At 35.6% G+C, this 27,401-nt stretch overlaps 1 protein-coding gene across 4 annotated transcripts; it reads right to left on the reverse strand.

Moving 5' to 3' along the window:
• Window positions 1-788: 788 nt before the first annotated feature.
• LOC102609835 (receptor-like protein kinase FERONIA) lies at window positions 789-27,401 on the reverse strand. 4 transcript variants are annotated; one of them, XM_052437355.1, is made up of 2 exons: window positions 27,109-27,401; window positions 789-3,370 (listed from the first exon to the last, which is right to left on the reverse strand). In XM_052437355.1, the coding sequence occupies exons 1-2, from the start codon at window positions 27,399-27,401 to the stop codon at window positions 964-966; spliced, it is 2,700 nt and encodes an 899-aa protein (XP_052293315.1). In that variant the 3' UTR covers window positions 789-963. The 4 variants fall into 4 exon arrangements, with proteins under 4 accessions (XP_052293315.1, XP_052293316.1, XP_052293317.1 ...); XM_052437356.1 differs by having other exon boundaries at window positions 789-3,136; window positions 26,884-27,401; XM_052437357.1 differs by having other exon boundaries at window positions 789-2,649; window positions 26,406-27,401.

The following is a 27,401-nucleotide window of genomic DNA, read 5'->3' on the forward strand; positions in this document are numbered from 1 at the left end:
TTCAAATTAATCAATCCTACATCCACAAGGCCACGTCCAGATGAAAAGTAATTTATTAAGTTGAGATGTTACAACTTATGGATTTACCAAACTTAAGACTTTCACTTACAGTTTATCACTATACAGTTTACTCAACCGTAGAATAAATTTGTTTTTCTTGAATAATTGCTACCTCTCTTGATCCACGATCCTCAAGGCACTTCGCAAAGTGATCAATAGCAATTCTTCAATTCTTCAATGTCTAGTGATCCAAGATCCACATATCCTCTCCACAGAGATGAAAAGAAGATAAAAAAACAAATCAACACAACATTATATACCAAATCCGGATTCTCTAGGGAGGAGACAAAATTTTGCTTCTCTGCTTTATGCTCTGTGTTATGCGATCCAACTTTAATAGTGAAATACCTCTCTTTATATAGGCATTAGAGTTTCACCAAAATAGCAAATCTTAAAAGACTTGGATTCTTTCCAAATAAGAGTTTCTTTCCTCTTATAATTCCCATGAATCTGAATAGAATTAAATCTGATCTTCTTGCCTTACTTGTCTCCTAATAAATATCTAGAACATTTAATGACTTCCTATTTGAACAAATTTCTTGCTCTAAATAGATCTCATGCGCCAATTATAGATCCCACCATTAATTGACTTGTTAATAAAATTAGGAAACAAATATTTCTAATAAATTGGAATCTCACTAAATTAGGGAATTAATAAATTAATCCCTATTACAAGATATGCAATAAATAAACTTCCAATTTAACTAGACTTGTCATAAAATACCAACTTTATAAATAATGGACTTAACATCATTGATAAAAAGGGTAAGAATAGTATAACAAAGAATTAAACTCAGACACATTCTCAATTCAACTCAATTACAAACAAGATGCAAAAAAAGAAAAATCTAAGCTAGCACTTAAGGAGGCTAATATGATTTAGCAATATCTGATCATCATGTATCATCTCCCTTTCGGATTCAGGATCTCAGAGAACACAGCTCCAGTATACTTATCAGAACTTCCAGTAGAAAGACTTTGATCATCAGTAGCAGTAATAGTTGATATGGTAACCGTACTAATGGTTTTTGAATCTGAAAGTACATGTTCACCAACACCAGAGAACATGGAACCACTACCATCGGTTTCGTAGTTGTCCAAAATTTTTTCTTCCTCCTGATTCTCATCAATCTCCTTTGCAATTGCAATACTACTTTCCTGCAGCTGCAATGCGAACTCAAGTCCCCAAACCACATCGCTCATCGAGGGCCGTCTGATTCCTTCATCAATCAAGCAGCTCATCGCTACCTCAGCAAATTTGTTCAAACACTCTGGCTTTATCTTACCCTTCAAGAATGGATCAACAATCTGGTCAATTGTTCCATTTTGATAACATTGTTGCGCCCAAACGGCTAAACTCACTTGTTTCTTATCTGCTGTCCGAAGAATAGGTGGCCGAGCACACAATACTTCGAACAACACAACACCGAATGAGTAGACGTCAGATTTTTCAGTAAGCTGCTGAAGTCGGTAGTACTCAGGATCTAAGTATCCGACACTGCCCTTAACAACCGTACTCACATGAGTTTTGGACACCGAAGTTGGTCCAAATTTGGAGAGTCCGAAATCAGACACCTTGGCCACCCATTTCTCGTCCAACAAGATGTTGGTTGTCTTCACATCACGATGAATGATAACAGCATGGTTTGCCCCAGTATGCAAATAGTGAAGCCCACGAGCTGCACCAATGCAGATTTCAAGCCTTTGATTCCATGGAAGAGAGGGATTGTCGCTATGGTAGAGATGATCACGTAGAGTCCCACGAGCCATGAAATCGTATACAAGGATCATCTCCCTGCCATCGTTGCAATAGCCGATGAGAGAGACTAAGTGAAGATGCCGGAGCTGCGAGAGCATTCCTATCTCAGTTTGGAATTCCAGGGCGCCCTGTTGCGACTCTGGTTCCAGTCGTTTGATGGCGACAGGGGTAGTGCTGCCATTGATGAAGCCTTTGTAGACATTACCAAACCCTCCAACTCCAATCACGAGATCATTGTCGAAGTTGTTTGTAGCCGCTTGGATTTCAGATAGTGAAAATTGGGTACAAAGATCGGAAGGAAGGAATGAGCCGCGTGATGACTTGGTTGCCTTGATAGTCTTAGAAGAAAAAAAAGTCCCCAAAAGTGAAGTACCTGTACCGGAACCCGAGTCCTTGACTTTTCTTCCTCTCCAGAAAATTAACAACAATAGAAGAGATAGCACACCAAAGCCTGATATAACACCAGCAACGATCCCGATTACATTACTCTTCTTATTCGATTTTGTTGTTGGAGACACATCTAAATTAGGTGGGATCGTCCGACGTTCAGGATTAGGTCCGGCGAGATTCCCATTGTTGTCCACTTTAAAGATTTCAAGGCCGTTCAAGATAGCATCAGAGTATTTGGTCCTCCATCTGGGGGCAGGGTGCAGTTGAATAGAAAGATTCTGCTTAATATTTTCTTCATTTGGTTTTGGTCCTATCGTCACAGCATAATCTCTATATACGGCAACACTATTCGCACCAGTCCAGGCTATCACATCTGCTTGAACTTCAGCAGTTAAATTAGCAATGAAGATCTGGAACACCCTATCGCCCTCTTCAGTTACCTCTATCTGAAACTCACAAAAATGAAGCCTCAGAAAATATGTAAAGCCAGAATCCACTTCGAACTCCCAAGTGAGATTATACTTCTCGTTGATTTCCCTGTCCTGCCCCATCGTCCTGGCGGTTTTGTAGACCAGATCTGGAGCAGAGTAATTACGTTTCCAAGTGAGATGAATACTCTGTTTAACGGGAAGAGCACTTGGTCTGGCATCTGTCAAGTAGAGGTCGTCCATATACCAAGTTCGGTACATGCCGCCGGTGTCGTATGACGGTTCGATATGTTTCCCGCCGACGTTTATCCTGTATAAAGTCGCCAGAGCATTTCTGTTTAAGATACTGTATGGGTTGGCCTGGCCAACAAACCTGAACCCCCCGCCGGGATCGCCGGGATCATCGGCCGCGGTGTAATAGAAATTGAGGGGCATGGATACAATCTCAATTCCATTGATAAAAGCATATGAATCGTTGTAATCCGGACTTGGAGTGAAGGTTATGTTCAATAGCCTCTGATCGTCTTCGATGTTAATGCAGAATTCTTTGAAAAAGGGACTGCGGTCGTTGCCATATGCTGCTGCTGCAAGTGAAGCGCTAAAGTTTCTTAACAGAGTGAAAGAAGCTGCTTTAACAGAGAAGAAAGCTGCAGAGGTGTTGAACTCCGGTTTTGAACTTGGATAGAAATGTAGGCGGATGAACTTTTGACCGGCGGTGACGTTGAATATGTAGGTGAATTGCGAATGAGAAACGCGTGATTTAGAATATGGGACTTGCTTATTTTCAGTGACGGTTGTTGATTTGGGAGCGGATGCGTCTTCATGTGGGGAGTATTGAGAGTTAACATCTCCAACCCAAGTCTGGCCGGGAGTACTTGTGTTGCCCAACCAGCCACAAGCAAGAAATATGTTGCTTTCTACGAGAGGGTAATTAGAGTCACCGGTGACGACATCAGATAGATGATGGCAGGAGAAGAAGAAAAAGAAGAAGAAGAAGAAGAAGTGGAAGATTTTTCTGTATGTCTCCATTAATTTTTTGACAATTAATTAATAGGCAGGCTGCAGCTATAGCTTTGATTCTTCAGATAGCTAGACATTTAAAGTTAGCAAATTTTGTAGCAGTATGTCCGTCTCTGTCAGTTGGGGGCCACAGGCGCCATGGCGTTTCGGACATGACAATCAAAATGATGGAAAAATTAAGTCTTCGTCAACTTCTTAGTCTTTGCCCTTTGGCATCAGTCCAATCTACTATCACCCGTAAGGCACTTTCCATGGCTACTATTAATAGACTTGTTTTGAAATATCAACTTATATACAAACATACTCTGAAACTTCGTAGTAACCACAAATCAATCAATTGGATTCCACAATTAAATATACACTTAACAAATCTAGATTGGACTTGAACGTTAAATTAGTGTTCGGTCACTAAATTAAAAAATTATTTGTCCATAATTGGTTATTTTAGAAATACAACATGTTTAGCAGTTTATCGAAAGGTTGAACTAAATATATTAATGGTGCGTTTACTAATCAGTTATTAGAATATGCTAGAATCGAAATGAGCTGACTTTGAAATGGGCTAAAATCGAAATCAGGAATGAGAGTTTACTAATCAGTTATCGGAATAGGCTATAATCGAAATGAGCTTAAATTGAAATGGGTTAAAATCGGAATCAGGAATGAGAATTAAAATAAGTTATTTACTTCAGTTGTAGGAATTGGAATCGGAATGGAAATAAGATTTATTTTCATAGATGTGTTTATTTTGTCTTGAAATTGGAATGAACTATCATAATTTACTAAAATGCCATTTGTTAATTATTGTCAATTGACGAGGACAATAATAATAATAATAATAATAATAATAATAATATTATTATTATTATTATTATTGTAGTAGTAGTAATTATTATAATCATAATAATAATTATTATAAATTATATTATAATAATATTTTAGTAAATAATAATTATTATTATTATTATAATTAACAAAGGGCATATAATTCAGCTATGCCTAAGCAATGTCTCTCAATAATGTAGTGTCTAGTGTTTTAGATTAAACCTGAACCGTCTCATAACTAGGACAAGGATCTTCTCTCTTTCTCTCTCTCTCTCTCTCTCTCTCTTGTTTTTTTAGTTTATAGCCTCTCCTAGTTTAATGAATGGCTAAGAATGAGTTTAGAATTTAGATGTTGACAATCAAGTCAACTTTTTTCACTTTATTTATAATTAAGCCAACTCTTTTCATTAAATTTAAAAACACTAGAAAAGGCTAGGAGAAAAAAAAATATTAGAAAAAGAACCTAATCCCATAAGTTAAACTCAAACCATGCAGTACTTAGTTTTAAGGAGTGTAAATTTGAATTTTAATGTTCACAAACTTAAAAACCACGCAGCACTAGTGCAAAGCATGGTAAATGATAGCGCTCACTAAGCTTGAAAAACCCAATAAATCGTAAAAAAGAGCATATTGAGCACTAGGGATTGGAGCTTTTGGTGACTTGGCTCAAATGAAGCCAATTCTTTGTAAATGGAGAAATTATATATGTACAAGTTATAATAAGATTCAATTATATCAAAGCAGATTAGATAGGATAAGTTTGGAATATTTATAATTACAATTGACCTATATCTAGTAAGAGTGCAGATCATAATTATGAAACTCTACGACAAATGTACATATCTATTGAAATAGGGATCTAGATGGATTAAACATGCATCTCCTACTCCTCTCCTATAAAGAGGTTTTAATACATTTACAATCGGAGGCAACATGCCCGCTGCTAGAGTTATCACACCGGTATCGTCAGATTAGTAATTTTGTTTATGATTTTATCTAATAGCAATTTGTCGTTTTGTTTTTGGTTACAAATGGGCTCTTAAATAGTGCTAAATAGTAACTAGGTGGGGGTATGAAACCCCATACATATCATGCGTGAGAAAAGGAAGAACACCAACTTAAGGATAGTTGAGAATGTAAAGCCCCAAGGGGAGAGATAGGGCGTAGCTTGCAATAAAATCTGCCATAAAATTTACTTCGGGATAAACATGGATAACGGTGATATGCTAGTCATATCGCAGGAGATCCTTTATAGATCGAACTAACGGGATGTATTCATTAGGGGATCACAAATGATTACCAACCAGTTGAGTCACAGATAAGCTATCCAATTCCACATTCAACCAGCAAATACCTTTTTGCCAAACAACAAACAAATCTTGAAACAACCCCAAGAGTTCCGCAACAATAACAAAACTAGAACAAATATTTATGCAAAAGCCAACCAATCAAATATTTACGAAAAAGTCCTTCTATAGGATCCAAATCCCCCTAGAGAAACCAGTAGCTTCAACTCGAGGGGATTTATCAAAGCCAATTCTTTTAATGAAATCATTTACTTTATACCCACTGATTCTAGGCTCTAGTAAAACAACCATGACTGGCTTATAATTCTTGATAAGAGAACCAAAAGAGCGACAGAAGACTAGCGATGTCGCTCCCTGGACATTCCAAAACATGATTGATAAAGACATAAAGATATGTACGATAAAAGGAAGAAACACCTCACATTTTCAGCCTTGAGGCCTTGATCTCCAAGTCCATAGCTGATTCATTCACAAGACATATATCTCTATTAGAAGAACTAGACTCGTTATTAAAATTCTAATTATGCAACCCAAGAGGAGGGAGAATTGAGATTATAAAAATTATTCAATTTTAGAACAAAATTCAATGCAAATCTAAAATTAATTTAAAGCAATAATAAATAAATCAATCACAATATAAAAAGATAAGGGAAGAGAGATTCAAACACGGAGATTTTTACGTGGTTCGGCCAACTTGACCTACGTCCACGCCTCCAAGCTTTCCGGGCTTGAGGATTTCACTAAGTAAGCCTCCAATGCTTCAAATGCTTACACTTGACTTCAAAGGTGTCAATAAACCTTTACAACAAGAGATTATCCCCAATCTCTTAACCCAAGTGTATCCCAACACTTACAATCACTCAAAACAAAAATTATAAATTTTGTTCTTCACTCACACAATACTTAAGATTACAAATCAATGCTCAATATGTGAATAAATGAAGCAAGAATGAGTTTAAAGCTCTATGAAGGTTGTATTCTCGATTATAAGCTCAATGATAGTGTTGTGATCAACCTTTGTTTAAATTTGAATGAGCTTATTTATAGTTGGAGCTGAAAAATAGCCGTTACAGACGGTTTGCTCGTAAACAGATCGCCGTTAACCGTTAACAGTTAACCGTTTGTTCTGATCAAAGTTACCGTTGAGCCAAATTTCAAATTAACGGTTGACTATTTGTCATTACTCTTTTGCCGTTAAATTCCAAAGACCTGCAAAACAAACTCCAGCTATCCGTTCTTTACTAAAGAAAAACCAATACTACTCATGGCTTCCGGACTAATCCGTCTTGTTCCTTATATACAACATCCCGTAGAGGCACTTGAAAGTACCGCAGTATCTTAGAAATGATACTGCCATAAGGAAGCAAACGGTGGTTAACCGCAGGAGTAGTCAGCATATGGTGCATAATAATATACCCAAGGTTAATAGGATGCCCTGTAAGGGGACTGTCTCATAGCCCAACATCCAACCGTGTGACCTCATCCGAATGACCCTTCCTAGGTGTAATGATGTGCTGTAAAATAATATGAAGGATACGAACTTGGAAAGGTAACAATTGAGACCGAAAAGGTGAATTGCAAATGTCATTAATCAAGTCTCGACGACAAAAAATATTTCGGACACTGAGATGATGAGCGAAACTACTAAATGAGAGGGCTTCCCTGGATGTATAAATCATATGGCCATCATTAGAAATTCCTAGAATATTGTTCAAGAGCTCAACATCAAATTCACTAGGGACACCCCCAACATGAGTAACAATCTTATCTAACCGAGTTTCTGAAAGTTCCATATTTGAATAGAAAACTCGAATTAGATTAGGAAACACTTTGTCATCAAAATCTATAGAGGACTCCCAAGGACGTAGCATATTTCTAACACTTCTACTACAAACAACTAACTCTTTAAAATCTTCAATATCCACATAAAAAGGGTCAAGTACCTGTCGGCCCATGAAATGATCCTCGAAACGCTTGGCTAACGCATTTGTAGGAAAGTGAATTCTTTCGAATTGAGAGGGCTCTCGTGGAGGTATAGGAGTCCTAGGAGGAACTACTTTCCTTCTCCGAGTTCTCTGAGATGACTTAGCTATGGTGAAAGACAGAGAAAATGAGGGAATTTGAGAAAAGTGGGTTTAGAAGAAAATGAACCGACTATTGGGTCAAGAGTGAGTAGAGGATGTAATTTTGAGGCTCAATGTGGTCGAAAAAAGACAAGAATTAGGTCAAAAATGATGAAACTCGATCGGCTGTCCTTAGGGTTTTGATTTGGGATTTTTGAATTTTGAGCTCAATTTGAAGAATTGAATCTGTGAAAGCGATCTAATGATGATGGGAAATGGTTTTATCGATGTGATTTGGCAAGAAAATGAAGAAAAAATGGAGGATTAAAGACAGAGAGAGCTTCAGCTGTGCGTTAATGGCTGAAATGGTAAGAGGGAAAATGAAGAGGAAGAAAAAACCCTTGGAATAGTTTTATATTTCACAAAAATGGCGAGCCGTTTTCTATAAACGGTGAGGGAGTAAGTTCCAGAGAGCACTCAAAAGGGAACGGTTAAAAGTTAGTTGTTAACTATGAAAGGGTACTAGGATATAATGGCTGTCAATTACTCCATTACCGTTTGATACAAACAGTAAACCGTTTAAAACCAAAGAGCTCACTGGAATTTACCCTTTACCGTTTATTGTGAAACAATTATCCGTTTATTTTGTGTATAATTTCACACATTTGATTTAATATTTGGCCAACAAATAATACATTGTAAGATCATTTGATTGATTCAAAAATGTTTTAAAAGCCATTTTTAATGCATGATTCATGAACTAACATGTATTTAAATAATCAATTCATATAAACATTCAAAAATTTAAATGTAAACACATCACGCATATATCATACTTAAGCATTTCATAAATGTCATAAAATCATAAAATCATTAATTAATAAATTCAATAACATGAATAGAGATGTTAATGTGAAAATTTCATCATCCCAAGTTCATGCCGAATTTTCAAAAATTATTCTTCACCAAGAGATTTTGTAAAATTATCGGCAAGTTATTTTTTCGTAAAAATAAACTTTAATGCAATATCTTCCTTTTGAATATGATCTCTCAAGAAATGATGTCTAATTTCTATATTCTTAGTTCTAGAGTGTTGAATGAGATTCTTTGAAAGATTTATAGCACTAATATTATTACACTTACTGGGAATTTGTTCAAGGTTAATGCCATAGTCTCTAAGTGTTTATTTTATCCAAAGAGCTTGTGCACAACAACTCCCTGCAGCTATATATCCAGTCTCGGTAGTTGAAAGTGCAACAGAATTTTGTTTCTGGCTAAACTATGAAACAAGTGAGTGACCTAGTAGATGGCAAGTTCCACTATTGCTTTTCCTATCAACTTTATAACCGGTAAAATCAGCATCCGAATAGCATGTTAAGTCTATATGAGTTCCTCTAGGATACCAAAGGCCAAAATCTATGGTTCCACTCAAATAACGAAAAATTCTTTTTACAGCAAGCAAATGAGATTCCTTGGGACATGATTAAAATCTTGCACACAAACATACACTAAACATGATATCGGGTCTACTTGCGGTTAAGTAAAGTAAAGATCCGATTATACCTCGATACGTTTTGATATCCACTTCTTTGTCTTTTTCATCTTTGTCAAGCTTAGTTGTTGTGCTCATTGGAGTGCTTTTGGTCTTTGAGTCATCAATGTCAAATCGCTTGAGTAGATCTTTCACATACTTGGTTTGATTTATGAAAATTCCTTCTTTATTTTGTTTTATTTGCAGCCCAATGAAATACTTCAACTCTCCCATCATATTCATTTCAAATTCTTTACTCATACAAGATGAAAATTCTTTACACAACATAATATTATCAACTCATTTCAAATTCTTTACTCATTAGTAGAACCAAATATAATATTATCAACATAAATTTGAACAACAAGTATATCTTAGTTCTTATGCTTAACAAAGAGAGTGGTATCCGTTTTACCCATCGAGAAAACGTTATCTAGCAAGAAATTTCTAAACCTATCATACCATGCTTTAGGTACTTGCTTTAATCCATACAATGCTTTTGATAACTTATAAATATGATTTGGAAATTTTTCATTTTTAAAACCAGGGGGTTGTTTCACATACACTTCTTCCATAATATACCCATTTAAGAAAGCACTTTTGACATCCATTTGAAATAAAATAAAATATTTATAACATACAAATGCTAATAGCATCCTAATAGATTCTAGTCTAGCTACGGGTGCAAATGCTTCATTAAAAGCAATTCCTTCTTCTTGGTTGTATCCTTGAGCCACTAATTTAGTTTTATTCCTTACAACTACACCAGATTCATCCATCTTATTTCTAAATACCCAATTAGTACCTATGACGGATTGATGTTCCGGTTTAGGAACTAATTCCTATACATTGTTTCTCTCAAATTGATTCAACTTCTCTTGCATTGCCATAATCCAAGATTCATCATTTTCCGCATCCGTAAAGGATTTCGGTTCAATTTGAGAAATAAATGTAGCATGCTCACAAGTATTTTTGAATGATGATCTAGTGGTAACATCTTTTGAAGGATCTCCTAAAATTAAATCCTTAGGATGAGAAGTAACATACCTCCACTCCTTGGGGAGTGTTTGAGAAATACCTTCTTGTTCCTCCATATTTGTTTGCTCTTCTTGTCTATCCTCTCGATTTCAGGGTGTGCATCATTTTGGCTATCCCTTGATGAATCTTCTTGTAGATTTTCATCTGCATCATCATCAACAACAACTTTCTCCGAAGAAGAAGGGTTAGACTCATCAAATGTAACATGCATAGACTCTTCCACAACCATTGTTCTTTTATTATACGCTCTATAAGCTTTACTTGTATTTGAATAACCAAGAAAGATGCCAACATCAGATTTTGGATCAAATTTACTAAGATTTTCTTTTGTGTTTAAAATGAAACATTCGCATCCTAAAACTTTGAAATAATCAATGTTGTGTTTTCTATCTTTCCAAAGTTTATAGGGAGTTTTATTGAGATGAGGTCTAATTAACACCCAATTTAAAACATAACAACCGGTGTTGACAGCTTCGGCCCAAAAATATTTTGGTAAAGTATTTTCATTTAACATGGCCCTAGCTATTTCTTGAATAGACCTATTCTTTTTCTTAACAATTCTATTTTGTTGTGGAGTCCTAGGTGGTGAATATTAATGCTCAATGCCAAAATAATTACAAAAATTCTCAAATGCATGATTTTCAAATTCTCCACTATGATCACTTCTAATACACGTAATAGAATAATCTTTTTCATTTTGAACCTTTTTACAGAAAACTCTAAATGCTTCAAAGGCATCATCCTCATTAGCTAAGAACAATACCCATATATATCTAGAATAATCATTCACAATCACAAATGCATAATATTTGCCATTTAAACTAGCATATCTAGAAGGTCCAAATAAATCTATGTGAAGAAGTTGAAGTGGTTTTGAAGTAGAAATATGATTTTTGTTTTTTAAAGAAGTTTTGATTTGTTTTCCAAATTGACAAGCTCCACAAATTCTATCTTTTTGAAAACCGATTTTTGGAAGACTTTTAACTAAATCATTTTTAAAAATTTTTGAAATCAAATCCATACTTGCATGTCCTAGTCTTCTATGCCATAGCCAATCATCATCATGCAATGTCGAAAAGCATTTATCATGAGTAGATGCACACTATATCAATTGTGTAAACATTACCATATTTATTTTCTACAAATAAAATCTTGCCATCGCATATAACACATTTAGATTTATCAAAAACAACTTTATAACCTTTGTCACACAATTGACTAATACTAATCAAGTTGTGTTTCAAGTTTTCAACCAAACAAATGTTTTTAATAAGAATTGAGGAAACTTTACCGACATCACCAATTTCGAGAATTTTTTCCTTTTGAATTGTCTTAAAAGGAAACATCTCCACTGTTTTCGATTTTGGTGAAACTTGAAAACCATGCGCTGTTTCCAGTCGTACACCTTGAACAACCATTGTCCAAGTACCATTTATTTTTCTTCTTCTTCAAACCCTGCAGAGAAAATCTCAAGTCTTAGGTACCCAAACTTTTGGGTCCTTAAGTGTTAGCTATGGTTCTTTTTGGAACCCAAATACATTTCATACCATAATATTCATTTCTTTTCACATGACATCTACTTTTCATAAGACCATCTTGATTACAATAATGACAGACAACTTTATTGTTAATAGATGTACTCTTTACAAAAGTAGTGTTTATAATGCTTTTGTTTCAAATTTGGCTTATAACCTAGTCCTCCTTTATCAAACACATTTTTTTTAGTTAAGCATGTTATCCAACATCTTTTGCCCATTTGTAAATTTTCAAACAATTTCATTTAACTCTTTGCTCTTCTTCTTAAGTATTTCATTTTCAATTTTCAAGTCATCTATATGTGATTCTAAATGCTCATGTGAAGTGATAGGTTTCTCATTTGATAATACAACTCTATCATGCAATGTTTTATTCTCTAATTTTAGGCATGTAACTTTTGCACTTAGAAATTCATTTTCATTTTTGAACTCTACCATTTTCTTTTTAAGACATACATTTGTTTTTGCCAATTTTCATCCACTCATCATGCAACTCTTTAAAAGCATCATATAATTCATCATAAGTAGGATCATTTACCTAATTGAGATCATCATTATCTCTCATTGCCATGAGTGCAAGGTTTGACACTTCTTACGAATCTTCTTCATCACTTGATTCTTCATCGCTATCATTCCAAGTAGCAACTATGGCTTTCTTCTTGAGTTTATTGAGAAGTGAACATTTTGATCTTATATGACCAGACTTTTTGCATTCATAGTGTTGTGCAAATTTTAATGTGCTCGCAAGCGCACGAATCAATTGTAGTATAGATCAATGGTGACGAGTGTCGATCCCATGAGGAGGTGGATTTTAATTATATGTAGAATTAATTTTGTAAATGGGTGGTTGAAATTGTGGTGGAAGTGATTTAAATTATCCTACAATTGGAATTGAGATGGCGATAATAAATTCTAAAATTGGAATTGAAATGGCGAGAATAAATTGAAGCGAAATCTATTGAAATGACGTACTTGGGTATCTGGATCCGTATCAACATGCATCATGGGCTAAATAATCCTTATTAATGCCAATTAAATCATGAGGGGGGAATCCACACCTCATTAACCACGCTCTAATCAATATGGTGCTAAAGGCTTATCGTGCCAAATAATAATAACCTTGTACTAGAGGGCCGGTGAAACCAAGGCGATACTAGACAAGATTAGTATTATTTGTCGACGAGAAGTCAAAACATCCACAAAAACTAGAGGGGAAGAGAAAATAAATTTACCAAATAAAGCCCATGACACATGTTGAGACTTCACCTTCAACCCAAGCTTGAAAGAAAATTAGCTACTCATAATTGAACTAGGGGCAAAATGGAAATTTATTAAAATACATAGAAAATACAAGATGGAGAAGGAATTACAGAAAATGGATCCCAAAAATGGATTCAGAGATATCAAATTAGGGGGGGAGGCCCCCTTTTTATAGATACATGGAGTAAATCATGGCCATCGGATTAAAAACAGTTTGGACGCTTAGGATTGCGCCACGTCATCAGTCAACAGTACGCGGTTTGACCACGCGGATGAAGAGTAACACGGTTTGACCCGGATGAACAGTAACGCAGTTTGGTTGAAAATAATCCTGTGTGATGCATGTACCGTACGCGAGATTTTTCGTCCACTGATATGCTGCCACGTCACCATAAACAGTACATAAGAATTTTAGCCCAACAGGATCGTGACACCTCATCAGTCAATGCCACATCATCGATCCGTCTATGTGAACAGTGTCGTGAACAGTAACGTAGACAATACCATACACGTGAATAGTACCGTACATGTGAATAGTGCCAATTTTCCTTTTATGCTCCTCCTAAGGTTTTCGACCGTCCTGAGTTTAAAAGTGATGTCCGTTTTGCCGTCTGATCTTTCTTTTATTGTGAAATGACTATAATGCCCCTAAAATACATAAAATACTTAATTAAAATAAAACACATGTAATTAAATCACAAGAAGGTTAAATACATAAAAGTAAAGGTTGTTAGTAAGACTTGAAATGTAAAATGACGGTTTTCTCCTTTATAAATATGCATTTTCTAACACTCAACACATAGCATATGATTACCTCTTTCTTCTCCTTTTGATTCTTGAAGTTTCTAAATTTTCTTCGCTCACCAATTTTCTTGAAAAATTTTCTGAACCTCTTTGCTAGTATGGCCAACTCCTCATCATCTGGTTCACTCTCCCCATCACTCTCATATTTTGAAGCTTTGAGAGCAATGCATTTCTTCTTCTCCTCATGCCCTTTCTCTGCTGCTAAGTCTTCTTCATATGAAATAAGAGAGCCAATTAAATCATTAAGGGGTAAAGTATTTAAATTTTTGGCCTCTTCAATAGCAATTCTCTTAGGTTACGTTTGACACCCTGGATTGGATTGGACTAATTATTAGGATTGGATTAAATTAAGTTGGATTGGATTAAGCTGGATTATATTATGTGTTGTATTATGTTTGGTACAATATCGGATTGGACAATGTTAAATCATATTTAAATACAAAAAAATATTTATGAATATTTAAGAGTAATAATTAAAATTAATTTAAAAGTAATTAACAAGAGCATTAAATATGTAGTAAATTAGTTATTGGGTAGTCATAATTATAATAAACAAATATAAATTAATAAAACTATTTAATTATTTAATTAATTTTTATTAGATATTTTAGATATATTTTATTTTATCAAAAAGTTAGCAAATAATGTATATATAAAATCAATTATTTACTTGTATTATTAATTTTCATGATTATTTTTAATACTACATTGGTGATTATTAAATTTAATACAATCAATTATTATAACGAATTATTAAATAGTTAATTTTATTGGAGTAAAAGTACCAATTTAATTAGACTATAAAACAAAATAAAAAATAAATTCAAGTAAATCATGAATAAAATAAATAAATAAATTTTAGGTTTAATTAATTAAATTTTAGGTACCAAGTAAAAAATAGTGCTATTTATGAAAGAAATATGAATAAATCTTTTTCTCTTATCCTAATCCCATCTAAACCCACTTATAAATTGGGATTGTTAATCCCATGATTTAAGGACTAAATTTAAATTTAGTCCTTCCTAATCCAATCCAAGCAAATAGCCAAATATGGGATAAAATATTTAATCCCAAAATTAATCCAATCCCATGCTTAATCCTAACTCCCAAACATGACCTTAGGTCTCAATTCCTTTGGAAGTGACCTAATGATTTTTTTTTTTACTTTCTCACTAGTTGAGAAAGTTTTTCCTAGAGCTCATAGGGTGTTCACTATGTCCGTAAATCTAGTATACATAGAATACACACTTTCATTTTATTTCATTTGGAACAATTCATATTGTCGACGGTTAAGTCCTAACAAGAGAACCAAGCTCTGATACCAAATGAAATTCTAGTTATGCAACTCAAGAGGGGTGGTGAATTGGGATTCTAAAAATTATTCAATTCTAGAACAAAACTCAATGCAAATCTAAAACTAATTTAAAGAAATAACAAATAAATCAATCACAATATAAAAAGATAAGGGAAGAGAGATTCAAACACGAAAATTTTTATGTGGTTCGGCTAACCTCGCCTACGTCCACGCCTCCAAGCTTTCCGGGCTTGAGAATTTCACTAAGCAAGCCACCAAGGCTTCAAATGCTTACACTTGACTTCAAATGTGTCAATAAACCTTTACAACAAGAGATTATCCTCAATCTCTTAACCTAAGTATATCCCAACACTTACAATAACTCAAAAAAAATTATAAATATTGTTCTTCACTCACACAATACTTAAGATGGTTCACTATTTCAAATAAAATGGTTCACCGTTTATTTCCAGATTCACAGTTTTACCCAAAACATTGCAGAGAATCATTTTTCAATTGAAATTTGACAATTATTCATCTTTTATGAATATAATTGGAATGATTATATAGCTTTTGTTTATTAATGAATGGCTCCAACATTTTAATCAAAGTCATTTAAAGTTTGTTATTATCAAAGTCAATATTATGAACATATACATCTTAACAGTTGTCACTTTCTCCCATATAATCGTTATCCTTCCCATCATCATCCATTTCGCTAGTGATAGTTAAAGTACCAGTATCAGAGGGATCACCAGCTAGTTTAGATGACTTATCATGCCGCACACTAGTTAAATTGTCCTTAGCTTGGCCACTGGAGGAGGAAGTAGCGGAATTGTTATTGGTAGAGGCAACAATGGTGAAAAGAGATAGTAGAGTGGTATAAAGGATTGAGACTGTTTGGGACGACAGTGGGTACATGGTGGCTAGTCTGGTTTACATAGATGTTTGTTTTGCAATGTAAGTTGTATGGGAGTTGTACGAGAGTAGCGTCAATAGCATCCGGTTGGTTGGCAATGTTAGGGCCATGAATAAAAAAATCCGCACATATGACAATGCTTAGGTTGGAGGTGGAATTTTGATTTTTCTTTTTAATATGTTGATTTCTAAGGAAAAGTAGAATAGTGGTACTGTTGGAGGTTGGCACATTACAATTCATGGTAATTGGATACGACTTATTAATGCCATGATTTGGGTCTTCTTAATTGATGCTGGCAAGAATACCAAATCGTGATTCCTTGCCAAAAGATCCCCAGTGACCACGCTCAGAATCACGACCAAGTTCTCTTGCCTTATCAATATGGGGTTTCCCTTTCTTGGAAACCACCATCCATGGCCTAAGTTTAGGGATACTCTGGTTATCATCACTGGTTTTATTGACCATCTGCTTGCCGGAGATGTTCACATGTTGATTTAGCTCCCCTGGGTTACCATTTTCCTCTATGTGATTAGGGCAAGACTCTTTATTATGGTAATATTTTTCACACCGGAAACAAATATTAAGAAGACTTTCATACTCCACCTTCTGAGTTTTTCCATCCAACAAAAACTATGAAACAAGAGGTTTTTTAAGATCAATTTCAACCACAAATACGAGCAAAATTTCCTCTTATTGCTGACTCGATATTATAATCAATTCTGATAAGTGATCCAATTATCTAGTTGAGTATATGATGAATTTTTTATGATAATAATGTAGAGCCATGCCCAACAGGCAGATCCAAGCTATAATCGAATCAGTTTCCTCCTTAGAACTATCAAAGTGAGGGGTTCATAGTTGCACCGTTAAATAGTGGCCTAAAATTGTCCAAGGACCAAGAGTCAAAGCAAACTCGGCATCACCGTTTGATTTAAAGCGGACAACATAAAAATTATTCTCAAGGTCAATGATAGAGAAACCAAGGGTCGAACTCCAAGTTGCTTCCAGGCGATTGCAGAGAGCTCAATACCCTATGTGACGTCACAATAGCTTGACAACAACCGTATGATGCGAAGGCTTGATAAGTTGGTCGTGAAGCTTTTGGGAGAAAGAGATGAAGTGTAAATTATCAGCACATTAAATTACCACATTGTGTTAATAAAAAATCAAGTCATCATCATGGCCAATTAGATCTGCTTCAACTTCCCTTGTGATTCCATGAGTATATCCTTAAAGGAGATATGCTCAGGGTTGTCTCTAACCTCACGTTGAGGCCTAAATTTTGCTTTTTTGGTAGATCGATCATCATTCATTGGGTGAACTAAAGATTTTTACTACTTGTATCATAGTTTTTCAAAATAAATGTACACATATTATAGCATCATTTTCTTATTATATATTGAAAAGTAGAATTCATTTATTCATTCTATTAAGCTGTAAATATATCTTTCTATATGTATTCCTAAATTACAGTATACTTTGATTGCATAGCTTAATTATAGGGATCCTAGCTTAACTATAGGAACTAATGGTTGTGTATAACAAGTCAGTCGTATGTGTATATATACTCAATTAAATGTCAATAAAATTAATTCTGCCCATTCTACTTTTCGCTCATATTTACATTCTATCAGAGCAAGGACTCGCTGCACTTTAATCTCTCGTGTAGCATATCTCTTTCAGCCATCATGGCCCTTGAGGATATTCCTAAAACTAACAGTTCTTATCCACAAAAATCAGAGATTTCTGCAGATTCCTACAAGGCAGATCTCTCCAATCCTTTCTTTACTCACCATTCGCCAAGCCTACTCTTCAATCTCCCAAAAAGAGAAACTGCGCCTCCTCAGTTCAGCGCATACAAGCATCGATTCAAGCAGCAGCGCTGCCGCCATGACTGTACGCAGCAAGTTGATTCCTTCGGCAATAGGAAGAACCGAACAAACTTGCTCTCATGGGTTCCCAGATTCTCACGATTGAACATACTCTCAGGCGTAATAATTTGCAGGACCTCAAGATGGAGATCAGCGTCGATCTGGCTCTGGGAGAGGTAGGCCTTTGTGTGACCACTGTGGAAATTTCAGCCACTGGATCCAGAAAAGCTATAAGCTGCATGGATACCCACCAGGCCATCTTAAAGCTAAAATTAACTCAGGCCGAAATTCAAATCGGCATAAAGGCATTTCTGTGGCTAATCAATTTGGAGAGGTGTCAAACACAAATGAAGGCTCACTTACAATATCCGATGTTCAACTCAAGCAACTTTTGTCACTCTTGAATAATCAAAATGAAGGTTCTCACTTCAAAGAAAATGGGGTAACAAACCCAGGTTTGTTTAAGATTGCTTCCCGAAATTGGATTATTGATAGCGGGGCGACATATCATATTACTTCATCATCTAATTTATTGCATAAAGATAACAACTGCTCGTTACCGTCCATGTTGTTGCCTAGTGGAGAATGAGCAAATATTGTTGCAAAAGGGTCTTTACCTCTCAATTACGTCTATTATCTGCATGATGTGTTATCTGTGCGTACATTTAATGTTGATTTGATGTTAGTTAGTCATTTGACAAGAGGTTTGAGTTGTTCAGTGACGTTTTTCCCTTCTTGGTATATTTTGCAGGATCTGATTATGAAGAGTACAATTGGTTTAGGTAAATAATGAGATGGGCTATATTTTTTGGTGGCATTAGCGACAAAGCAATCTGTGACAAAACCTTCGTCACCAAACAACCGACCAACCTGCAACCTCACTATCTCATCCACCGACCTCTAGCATAATCGCTTAGGCCATGTATCATATTCTCGTTTAAGTTTTATTGCCGCCAAGAAATTTTTGAATTTTTTTGTTAAGTCTAATAATCCATGCCCCATATGTCCGTTGGCTAAGCAAAGTCGTTTTCCTTTCAATAACAATGTTATTTCTTCTACAAAATCTTATTGACACCCTTCCCTTACCGAAGCTTGTTATTTCCTCACTATTGTTGATGATTATACTCGTTCTACAAGGATTTTTTTTATGCGACACAAAAATGAAGCACAATCTCTTTTAAAAAGCTTCTTTAGCTATGTTTCCACTCAATTTAACCGTCACATTAAAACATTTCGAAGTGACAATGATGGAGAATTTATCTCACTTCGATCTTTCTTTCAAGATCATGGTGTTGTTTTCCAAACTTCATGCATTTACACGCCTCAACAAAACGAGGTTGTGGAACGCAAACATCATCATATCTTACAAGTAGCCCGAGCATTAAAGTTCCAAGCACAACTACTAACCCAATTTTGAGCTGAATGTGCACTCACTTTTGTACACATCATCAATAGGTTACCTTTACCTGTTATTTCTTTCAAAATTCCTTGCGAACTTCTCTATTCAAAACTGTCTTCCTTTCCCATCTCCGTGTTTTTGAGTCTTTGGCCTATGCCACTAATGTTCACACTTCTCACAAATTCGACTCTCGTGCTCATATTTGCATACGAAATTAATTCTGCCCATTCTACTTTTCTCTCATATTTGCATAATATAGTTGATATAATACCTTTGATATATTTTAAAATTTCTCGAGCCTAGCTTTTGGCATAACTTCAAGGATAGATTTGTGAATTTAGAAAGAGAATTAGAAAGGGGTTTCTTCTTGTAAATTATTCTTTCCAAAGTTTTTAACAATAAAGAAATCAATTTATTTTTAGTTGGAATTAAGCAATTAGGAGGTTGAACGATCAAAACCTGTGTGTACTCATCTTTATATTTTGATCTGTTTCTTTTATTATTCTTGCTTCGATTCTTGTGAGCGTCATCTTGATCTTGGGGTGTTTAATTTGTATTGTAAAAATATATTCAAACCCAACATAAAAGAGAAAGGCCTTTTTTTTTTTTTTGGTTGTTATTCCCAACTTTGTTTATAATCAAAATAAAAAGTCCTTTTGATGCTTCAAACGCTAGGCCAAGTTCTATTAATTGTAGCATTGTTGGGTGACCGAGGCTTCTTAGACAAACATAAACTAGAGAACCGACGTCTTGTAAATCATGCCACTATAAACATTTGGTCTTGTGCACCAAATTTTATCCCCTCATACGTTTCGAAATTCTTTGCATAGGCTTTTCCAATTCCTCAAATGTTTTCACCTAACCCTAATGTCTTTGTGAAATTATTTCGTATCTCTAATGATCCCACATTGACAGCACTAGGTAGCTGAGCTAGATGTGGGAATTAACATAAAGTGGCCTTGTATCAGATGGCTTCCCCCCCTTAATAATCCCCCCGGATGGACATTAGTCCTGACTTTTTGAAAGGAACCCATCAATTGAACTTAATTGGAGTCTTTGGACTGACCAGATTCTGGTCTCCTCAAACTTATCTGCTTGAGGTTATTAGGTTACCTCTTGGTGGAGAAGGCCTGCTCAAGGTCACCAAAATCACCTTTTGGTCGAGGTGGTCTACTCATGGTATTAAGAATTAGCCCCTGGTCAAGGTGGTTTGTTCGAGGTCATCAAGGTTACCATCTGGTCACTGTAATATACTCAATGTCACTAAATAATATCTTAGTTGAGATCATCAAAATTACCACCTGATTGAGGTCGTCTGCTCGAAGTCACTAGAATTTTCTCTTAGTAGCCTATCAACTATTTGCTCACTCTTTACCTCGATGAGATCATGATCATCCTATTTTATTCCCCAAACAATTGTTGTTGTAATTAAATTACTATTTGCTACAAAATGACTATTAGCAAGTGATGTAAGGTAGCTCACATTGTAAGAAAAAATAAACCAGTTAGATTCTCGAGAAATATTAGAGGGTTACAAGTGGTCTTACTTAAAATTTAGATTCTTTAAATAATGTATGATGAAGTATTGTGAAAGCTGCTTAACCAAAGCTTTTAACCAACACTCTCCAAGATCCTCGATTAGAATCAACAAGATGCTTAAGAGATTATATGAATTGCTAATAAAGAATCTATGTATGAACAAGATGATGACTAATTCAAAAAAGATCAAAGAATTAGCCAACAAATCAAAGAATCATAAAACAAAGCTATTAACGTGGTTCATGCAATTTGCATTGACCTACATTCATGAGGGACCAAGAACACCTTTCTCAAACAAGCTATCTCTCTCTCTATCTCTCACACTGGAATTAGCCGTATAAATAGTTTTAATGAACCCAGAAACTTTTCCAGAAACGCACGTGTTTACCATGTGAATTAACGGCCTCATAACAACTTTTACAAGTCACGTGCGCTGCACATGCTTCATAAAACTAAAAATGGCAAAGCTTCTGGTCGTTTAAGCTAGCAAACTTAATACACATCAAAACATAGATCTTGCATGTCGTTTTGCCTTCGTCATGGACATACCAAAAACACAAATCACCTCTGTCGTTTTGATCTCTTTAATTTGCTTCATGAACATATGACCTTTATGATAAAACCTTTCTAAGCTATTTGAGCTTACTAATAAACAACTTATATGTCATATGTTTATAACAACAAATTGATATAGTATATATTATTAATTATAAATTACAATAATATGTGATAATAAATATAAAAATATAAATATGACGCTTGGAAAGGTACAATGTTTTTAAAAAAGATTCGCCACCTTTTCAGCGGTGCTTAGGTTTTATTGGTGCCTATCTTCTAGGATTATTGAATTTAGATAATCTCAATAGCACAATCTTACAATTTTAGTGAACTTCAAATAAGTATTCAATTAAGTGTTTGAATTTTATCACAAGTGCTACAGAGAATTTGTTTTAGAGGGAGGAGGAAAAATCACTTTGACTAAAGCATTACCGAAACAAGGTCTCTCCAGAGATTTATAAGAGATGTGGTTTCCTCCAGAGCCCGCAATAAGCACCTATGACACTTCCCGTTCCAGCAGAAACTCTTCTGAGCTCGCAATTATGATGTTCATCATGTCGATGTTGTCTTTCAAAGACAGAGAGGCTGTTGTTGCCGACGTACTATAAATTATTTTTATGCTGCTGAATAAGAAAATTACTACTAGTACTGAAGAGAAACCGACGAAGACAAAATTGTTGGCTCGTGGTCATGATCAATGGATTAAATGATTTCTTTCTTAATCCTATATTCCCATGTATGTAGGGATGGCAATTGTACCCGTAAACCCGCAAACCCGCCCAAACCCACCCGCCAAAACCCGTCCGTTGCGGGTAATTTTACCCGTTGCGGGCGGGTTTAGTATTATAAATTAAAACCCGCACATGGATGCGGGTGGGTTTGGTATTAACCTTATATCCGGTGGATACCCGCATGGATATCCACCAAACCCGCAATATTTTTTTCAAATATTTTTAATTTAATTTTAATCTAAAAATGCATAAAGAAAATAATGTATTTAATCAAATTACCAAATAGCCAAATGCTCAAAGTTGTGTATGTGTGTATGTGGTCCATCTCCTATTCTAAAGTCATAACCTAAAGAAAACTAAAGACATTTTCCTTCGAATTAGTATTTGAAAATATTAATCTTAATTATTATTATAGGCATTGTGTTGGATGGGTGCTTATGGTGGTGAATGAAATGAATATCTTCTCTTGGAGCTTGTTTTAAATGATAATATGAAATGTAATTATTATTTTTAGATATTAGTTTGTGTTTTTTAAATGGATTTGTGTAATTTATACTTAAATTTGAGAATTTGTGTTGAATTGATGTGGAAATTTTAATTTTTCATTTACATAGTTTAAATATAATATTGAATATGTTATATGGAATTTGAGGTTATTATTATAAATTTATATATTAAACATATGTGATTTTAAATACAGAAACTCGCAAAAAATCCGCCGGATACCATTGCGGGTTTGGTAATTATTAAAACCTGCTGCGGGTGGGTTTTTTTAAAAAAATTAAAACCCGCTGCAAGTTGCTGGTGCGTTAGGTAATTTAAATTTTATGCGGGTTTGGGTTTGGTAATGGCAAACCCGCTGCGGGTAGTGCCCATTGCCATCCCTACATGTATGTATGAGTCGTCAGTTTCTGTAGAAGTACTAAAAAAATAACTTGCGTTAGAAAAAAATAATAAATAAAGAGATAATTAATGGATAATAAATGAATGGCTTAAAATTGTTTTTGTCCTTCAATTGACTAGCATCATAGCCTTCATTTTCGGTCAATAACCTTTATCAATAGTATAGAGAGAAATTTTAAAATATCTTTGAAGTATCATGTCATATATATATATATATATATAAAAGTAGATAATATTATAATATGTGCGTATTTATTTTTAAAGAATTAATATATAATGATTAATTATATAAAATTTAATATATATATATATATTCTAAAAAATGCAAATTAACTGCCGACCCATTCGATCAATCAAGTTGTAACTAGTTAGCTACATAGCTAGTGACATATGGTGGACCTCTCGATTGTCGCTGTGATGGCCATGATCAGCACAATTCACGCATAATGTTGTGGTGGGACATAATAACTGACTTGCTCAAGTCGTCGCGGGTGGCGGCGTTCAACTTTTCAAAGTCTCGTGCAGAAAACATACGAAAGCATTTGTTTTCAACAGTAGACTTTTTTTTTGTTCTTTATAGAGCTAATTATACCATAAGCTTTCCAATTGGACTAGAATTGCTTAGCAAGCCTGTTTTAAAAAGTTCAATTTTAAGATTCACCGGAAAAATAATTTTGTAACGATTTCCAATTTTGTTCTTATCTTCATTGATTGTACTTTGAATGGAAATTCTTTCACACGTTCTCGCCTTTATTGTTTGTTTTGTCTCCATCCATGGATTTTCCTCCTTGGAAATGAATGATAACCAATATCCGGTGGCCCTTCAGATTTACAAAGACTTGCATATGCAATTGCTACGAATTAATTAATCGTTATATCTTCTTTTTTTATTTTAATTAAATGGTTTCATCACACAGCATTTAACTGAATTTAAGATTCTTCAATGGCCTAAAATAATTACATTTGTTTTTAAAACGATAATTCGAGTTGTACCCAATTATGATCTAGATGATTGTTGTAGAATCAGACAGAAAAGCTCTCATCATGATTAATTCTCTCCAAGGAAAAAAATTTAAAGAATATATAATTTAAAGTAAAACCCAACTAGATATCGAGAGACAAATTAATCTAAACAATATATGTATTCAGCTTGTCACAAAACTAATTAATTAAAACTATCCTGTAATGTATGGCATATGGTCACCTTTGGTATGCAACTCCCTCAGTAGGACGCATAGCTATCTAAAAAGGTTATTTTGTTAATGGATGATAAGGTCTGTACCATAACAGAGCTATCTGTTATATATATATTATTACTTTATTAGTGCCTTTTCATTGATAAAAAGGGTAAGAATAGTATAACAAAGGATTAAACTCAGACACATTCTGAAGTCAACTCAATTACAAACAAGATGCAAAAAAAGAAAAATCTAAGCTAGCACTTAAGGAGGCTAATATGATTTAGCAATATCTGATCATCATGTATCATCTCCCTTTTGGATTCAGGATCTCGGAGAACACAGCTCCAGTATACTTATTAGAACTTCCAGTAGAAAGACTTTGATCATCAGTAGCAGTAGTAGTTGATATGGTAACCGTACTAATGGTTTTTGAATCTGAAAGTACATGTTCACCAACACCAGAGAACATGGAACAACTACCATCGGTTTCGTAGTTGTCCAAAATTTTTTCTTCCTCCTGATTCTCATCAATCTCCTTTGCAATTGCAATACTACTTTCCTGCAGCTGCAATGCGAACTCAAGTCCCCAAACCACATCGCTCATCGAGGGCCGTCTGATTCCTTCATCAATCAAGCAGCTCATCGCTACCTCAGCAAATTTGTTCAAACACTCTGGCTTTATCTTACCCTTCAAGAATGGATCAACAATCTGGTCAATTGTTCCATTTTGATAACATTGTTGCCCCCAAACGGCTAAACTCATTTGTTTCTTATCTGCTGTCCGAAGAATAGGTGGCCGAGCACACAATACTTCGAACAACACAACACCGAATGAGTAGACGTCAGATTTTTCAGTAAGCTGCTGAAGTCGGTAGTACTCAGGATCTAAGTATCCGACACTGCCCTTAACAACCGTACTCACATGAGTTTTGGACACCGAAGTTGGTCCAAATTTGGAGAGTCCGAAATCAGAAACCTTGGCCACCCATTTCTCGTCTAACAAGATGTTGGTTGTCTTCACATCACGATGAATGATAACAGCATGGTTTGCCCCAGTATGCAAATAGTGAAGCCCACGAGCTGCACCAATGCAGATTTCAAGCCTTTGATTCCATGGAAGAGAGGGATTGTCGCTATGGTAGAGATGATCACGTAGAGTCCCACGAGCCATGAAATCGTATACAAGGATCATCTCCCTGCCATCGTTGCAATAGCCGATGAGAGAGACTAAGTGAAGATGCCGGAGCTGCGAGAGCATTCCTATCTCAGTTTGGAATTCCAGGGCGCCCTGTTGCGACTCTGGTTCCAGTCGTTTGATGGCAACAGGGGTAGTGCTGCCATTGATGAAGCCTTTGTAGACATTACCAAACCCTCCAACTCCAATTACGAGATCATTGTCGAAGTTGTTTGTAGCCGCTTGGATTTCAGATAGAGAAAATTGGGTGCAAAGATCGGAAGGAAGGAATGAGCCGCGTGATGACTTGGTTGCCTTGATAGTCTTAGAAGAAAAAAAAGTCCCCAAAAGTGAAGTACCTGTACCGGAACCCGAGTCCTTGACTTTTCTTCCTCTCCAGAAAATTAACAACAATAGAAGAGATAGCACACCAAAGCCTGATATAACACCAGCAACGATCCCGATTACATTACTCTTCTTATTCGATTTTGTTGTTGGAGGCACATCTAAATTAGGTGGGATCGTCCGACGTTCAGGATTAGGTCCGGCGAGATTCCCATTGTTGTCCACTTTAAAGATTTCAAGGCCGTTCAAGATAGCATCAGAGTATTTGGTCCTCCATCTGGGGGCAGGGTGCAGTTGAATAGAAAGATTCTGCTTCATATTTTCTTCATTTGGTTTTGATCCTATCATCACAGCATAATCTCTATATACGGGAACACCATTCGCACCACTCCAAGCTATCACATCTGCTTGAACTTCAGCAGTTAAATTAGCAATGAAGATCTGGAACATCCTATCGCCCTCTTGAGTTACCTCTATTTGAAACTCACAAAAATGAAGCCTCAGAAAATATGTAAAGCCGGAATCCACTTCGAACTCCCAAGTGAGATTATAATTCTCGTTGATTTCCCTGTCCTGCCCCATCGTCCTGGCGGTGGTGTAGACCACATCTGGAGCAGAGTGATTACTTTTCCAAGTGAGATGAATACTCAGGTTAACGGGAAGAGCACTTGGTCTGGCATCTGTCAAGTAGGGGTCGTCCATATACCAAGTTCGGTACATGCCGCCGGTGTCGTATGACGGTGAGATTTGTTGCCCGCCGACGTTTATCCGGTATAAATTCGCCAGAGCATTTCTGTTTAAGATACTGTATGTGATGTCCTGGCCAACAAACTTGAACCCCCCGCTGGGATCATCTGCCGCGGTGTAATAGAAATTGAGGGGCATGGATACAATCTCAATTCCATTGATAAAAGCATATGAATCATTGTAATCCGGACTTGGAGTGAAGGTTATGTTCAATAGCCTCTGATCGTCTTCGATGTTAATGCAGAATTCTTTGAAAAAGGGATGGCCGTTGCCATCTGCTGTAAGTGAAGCGCTAAAGTTTCTTAACAGAGTGAAAGAAGCTGCTTTAACAGAGAAGAAAGCTGCAGAGGGGTTGAACCCTGGTTTTGAAATTGGATTGAAATGCAGGCGGATGAACTTTTGACCGGCGGTGACGTTGAATATGTAGGTGAATTGCGAATGAGAAACGCGTGATTTTGAATATGGGACTTGCTTATTTTCAGTGACGGTTGTTGATTTGGGAGCGGATGCGTCTTCATGTGGGGAGTATTGAGAGTTAACATCTCCAACCCAAGTCTGGCCGGGAGTACTCGTGTTGCCCAACCAGCCACAAGCAAGAAATATGTTGCTTTCTACTAGAGGGTAATTAGAGTCACCGGTGACGACAACAGCTAGATGATGGCAGGAGAAGAAGAAAAAGAAGAAGAAGAAGAAGTGGAAGATTTTTCTGTATGTCTCCAT

This window comes from Citrus sinensis, chromosome 3 (assembly GCF_022201045.2).
Source record: "Citrus sinensis cultivar Valencia sweet orange chromosome 3, DVS_A1.0, whole genome shotgun sequence".
In the NCBI taxonomy this organism is placed as follows: domain Eukaryota; kingdom Viridiplantae; phylum Streptophyta; class Magnoliopsida; order Sapindales; family Rutaceae; genus Citrus; species Citrus sinensis.

Excerpts from the sequence above, each read along its gene's own strand:
- LOC102609835 (XM_052437355.1), bottom strand. The coding sequence starts at position 27,401 with ATGGAGACATACAGAAAAATCTTCCACTTCTTCTTCTTCTTCTTTTTC. Across the intron at positions 3,371-27,108 it reads GTTTCTCATTCGCAATTCAC|CTACATATTCAACGTCACCG; the intron begins CTACATATTCAA and ends TTCGCAATTCAC.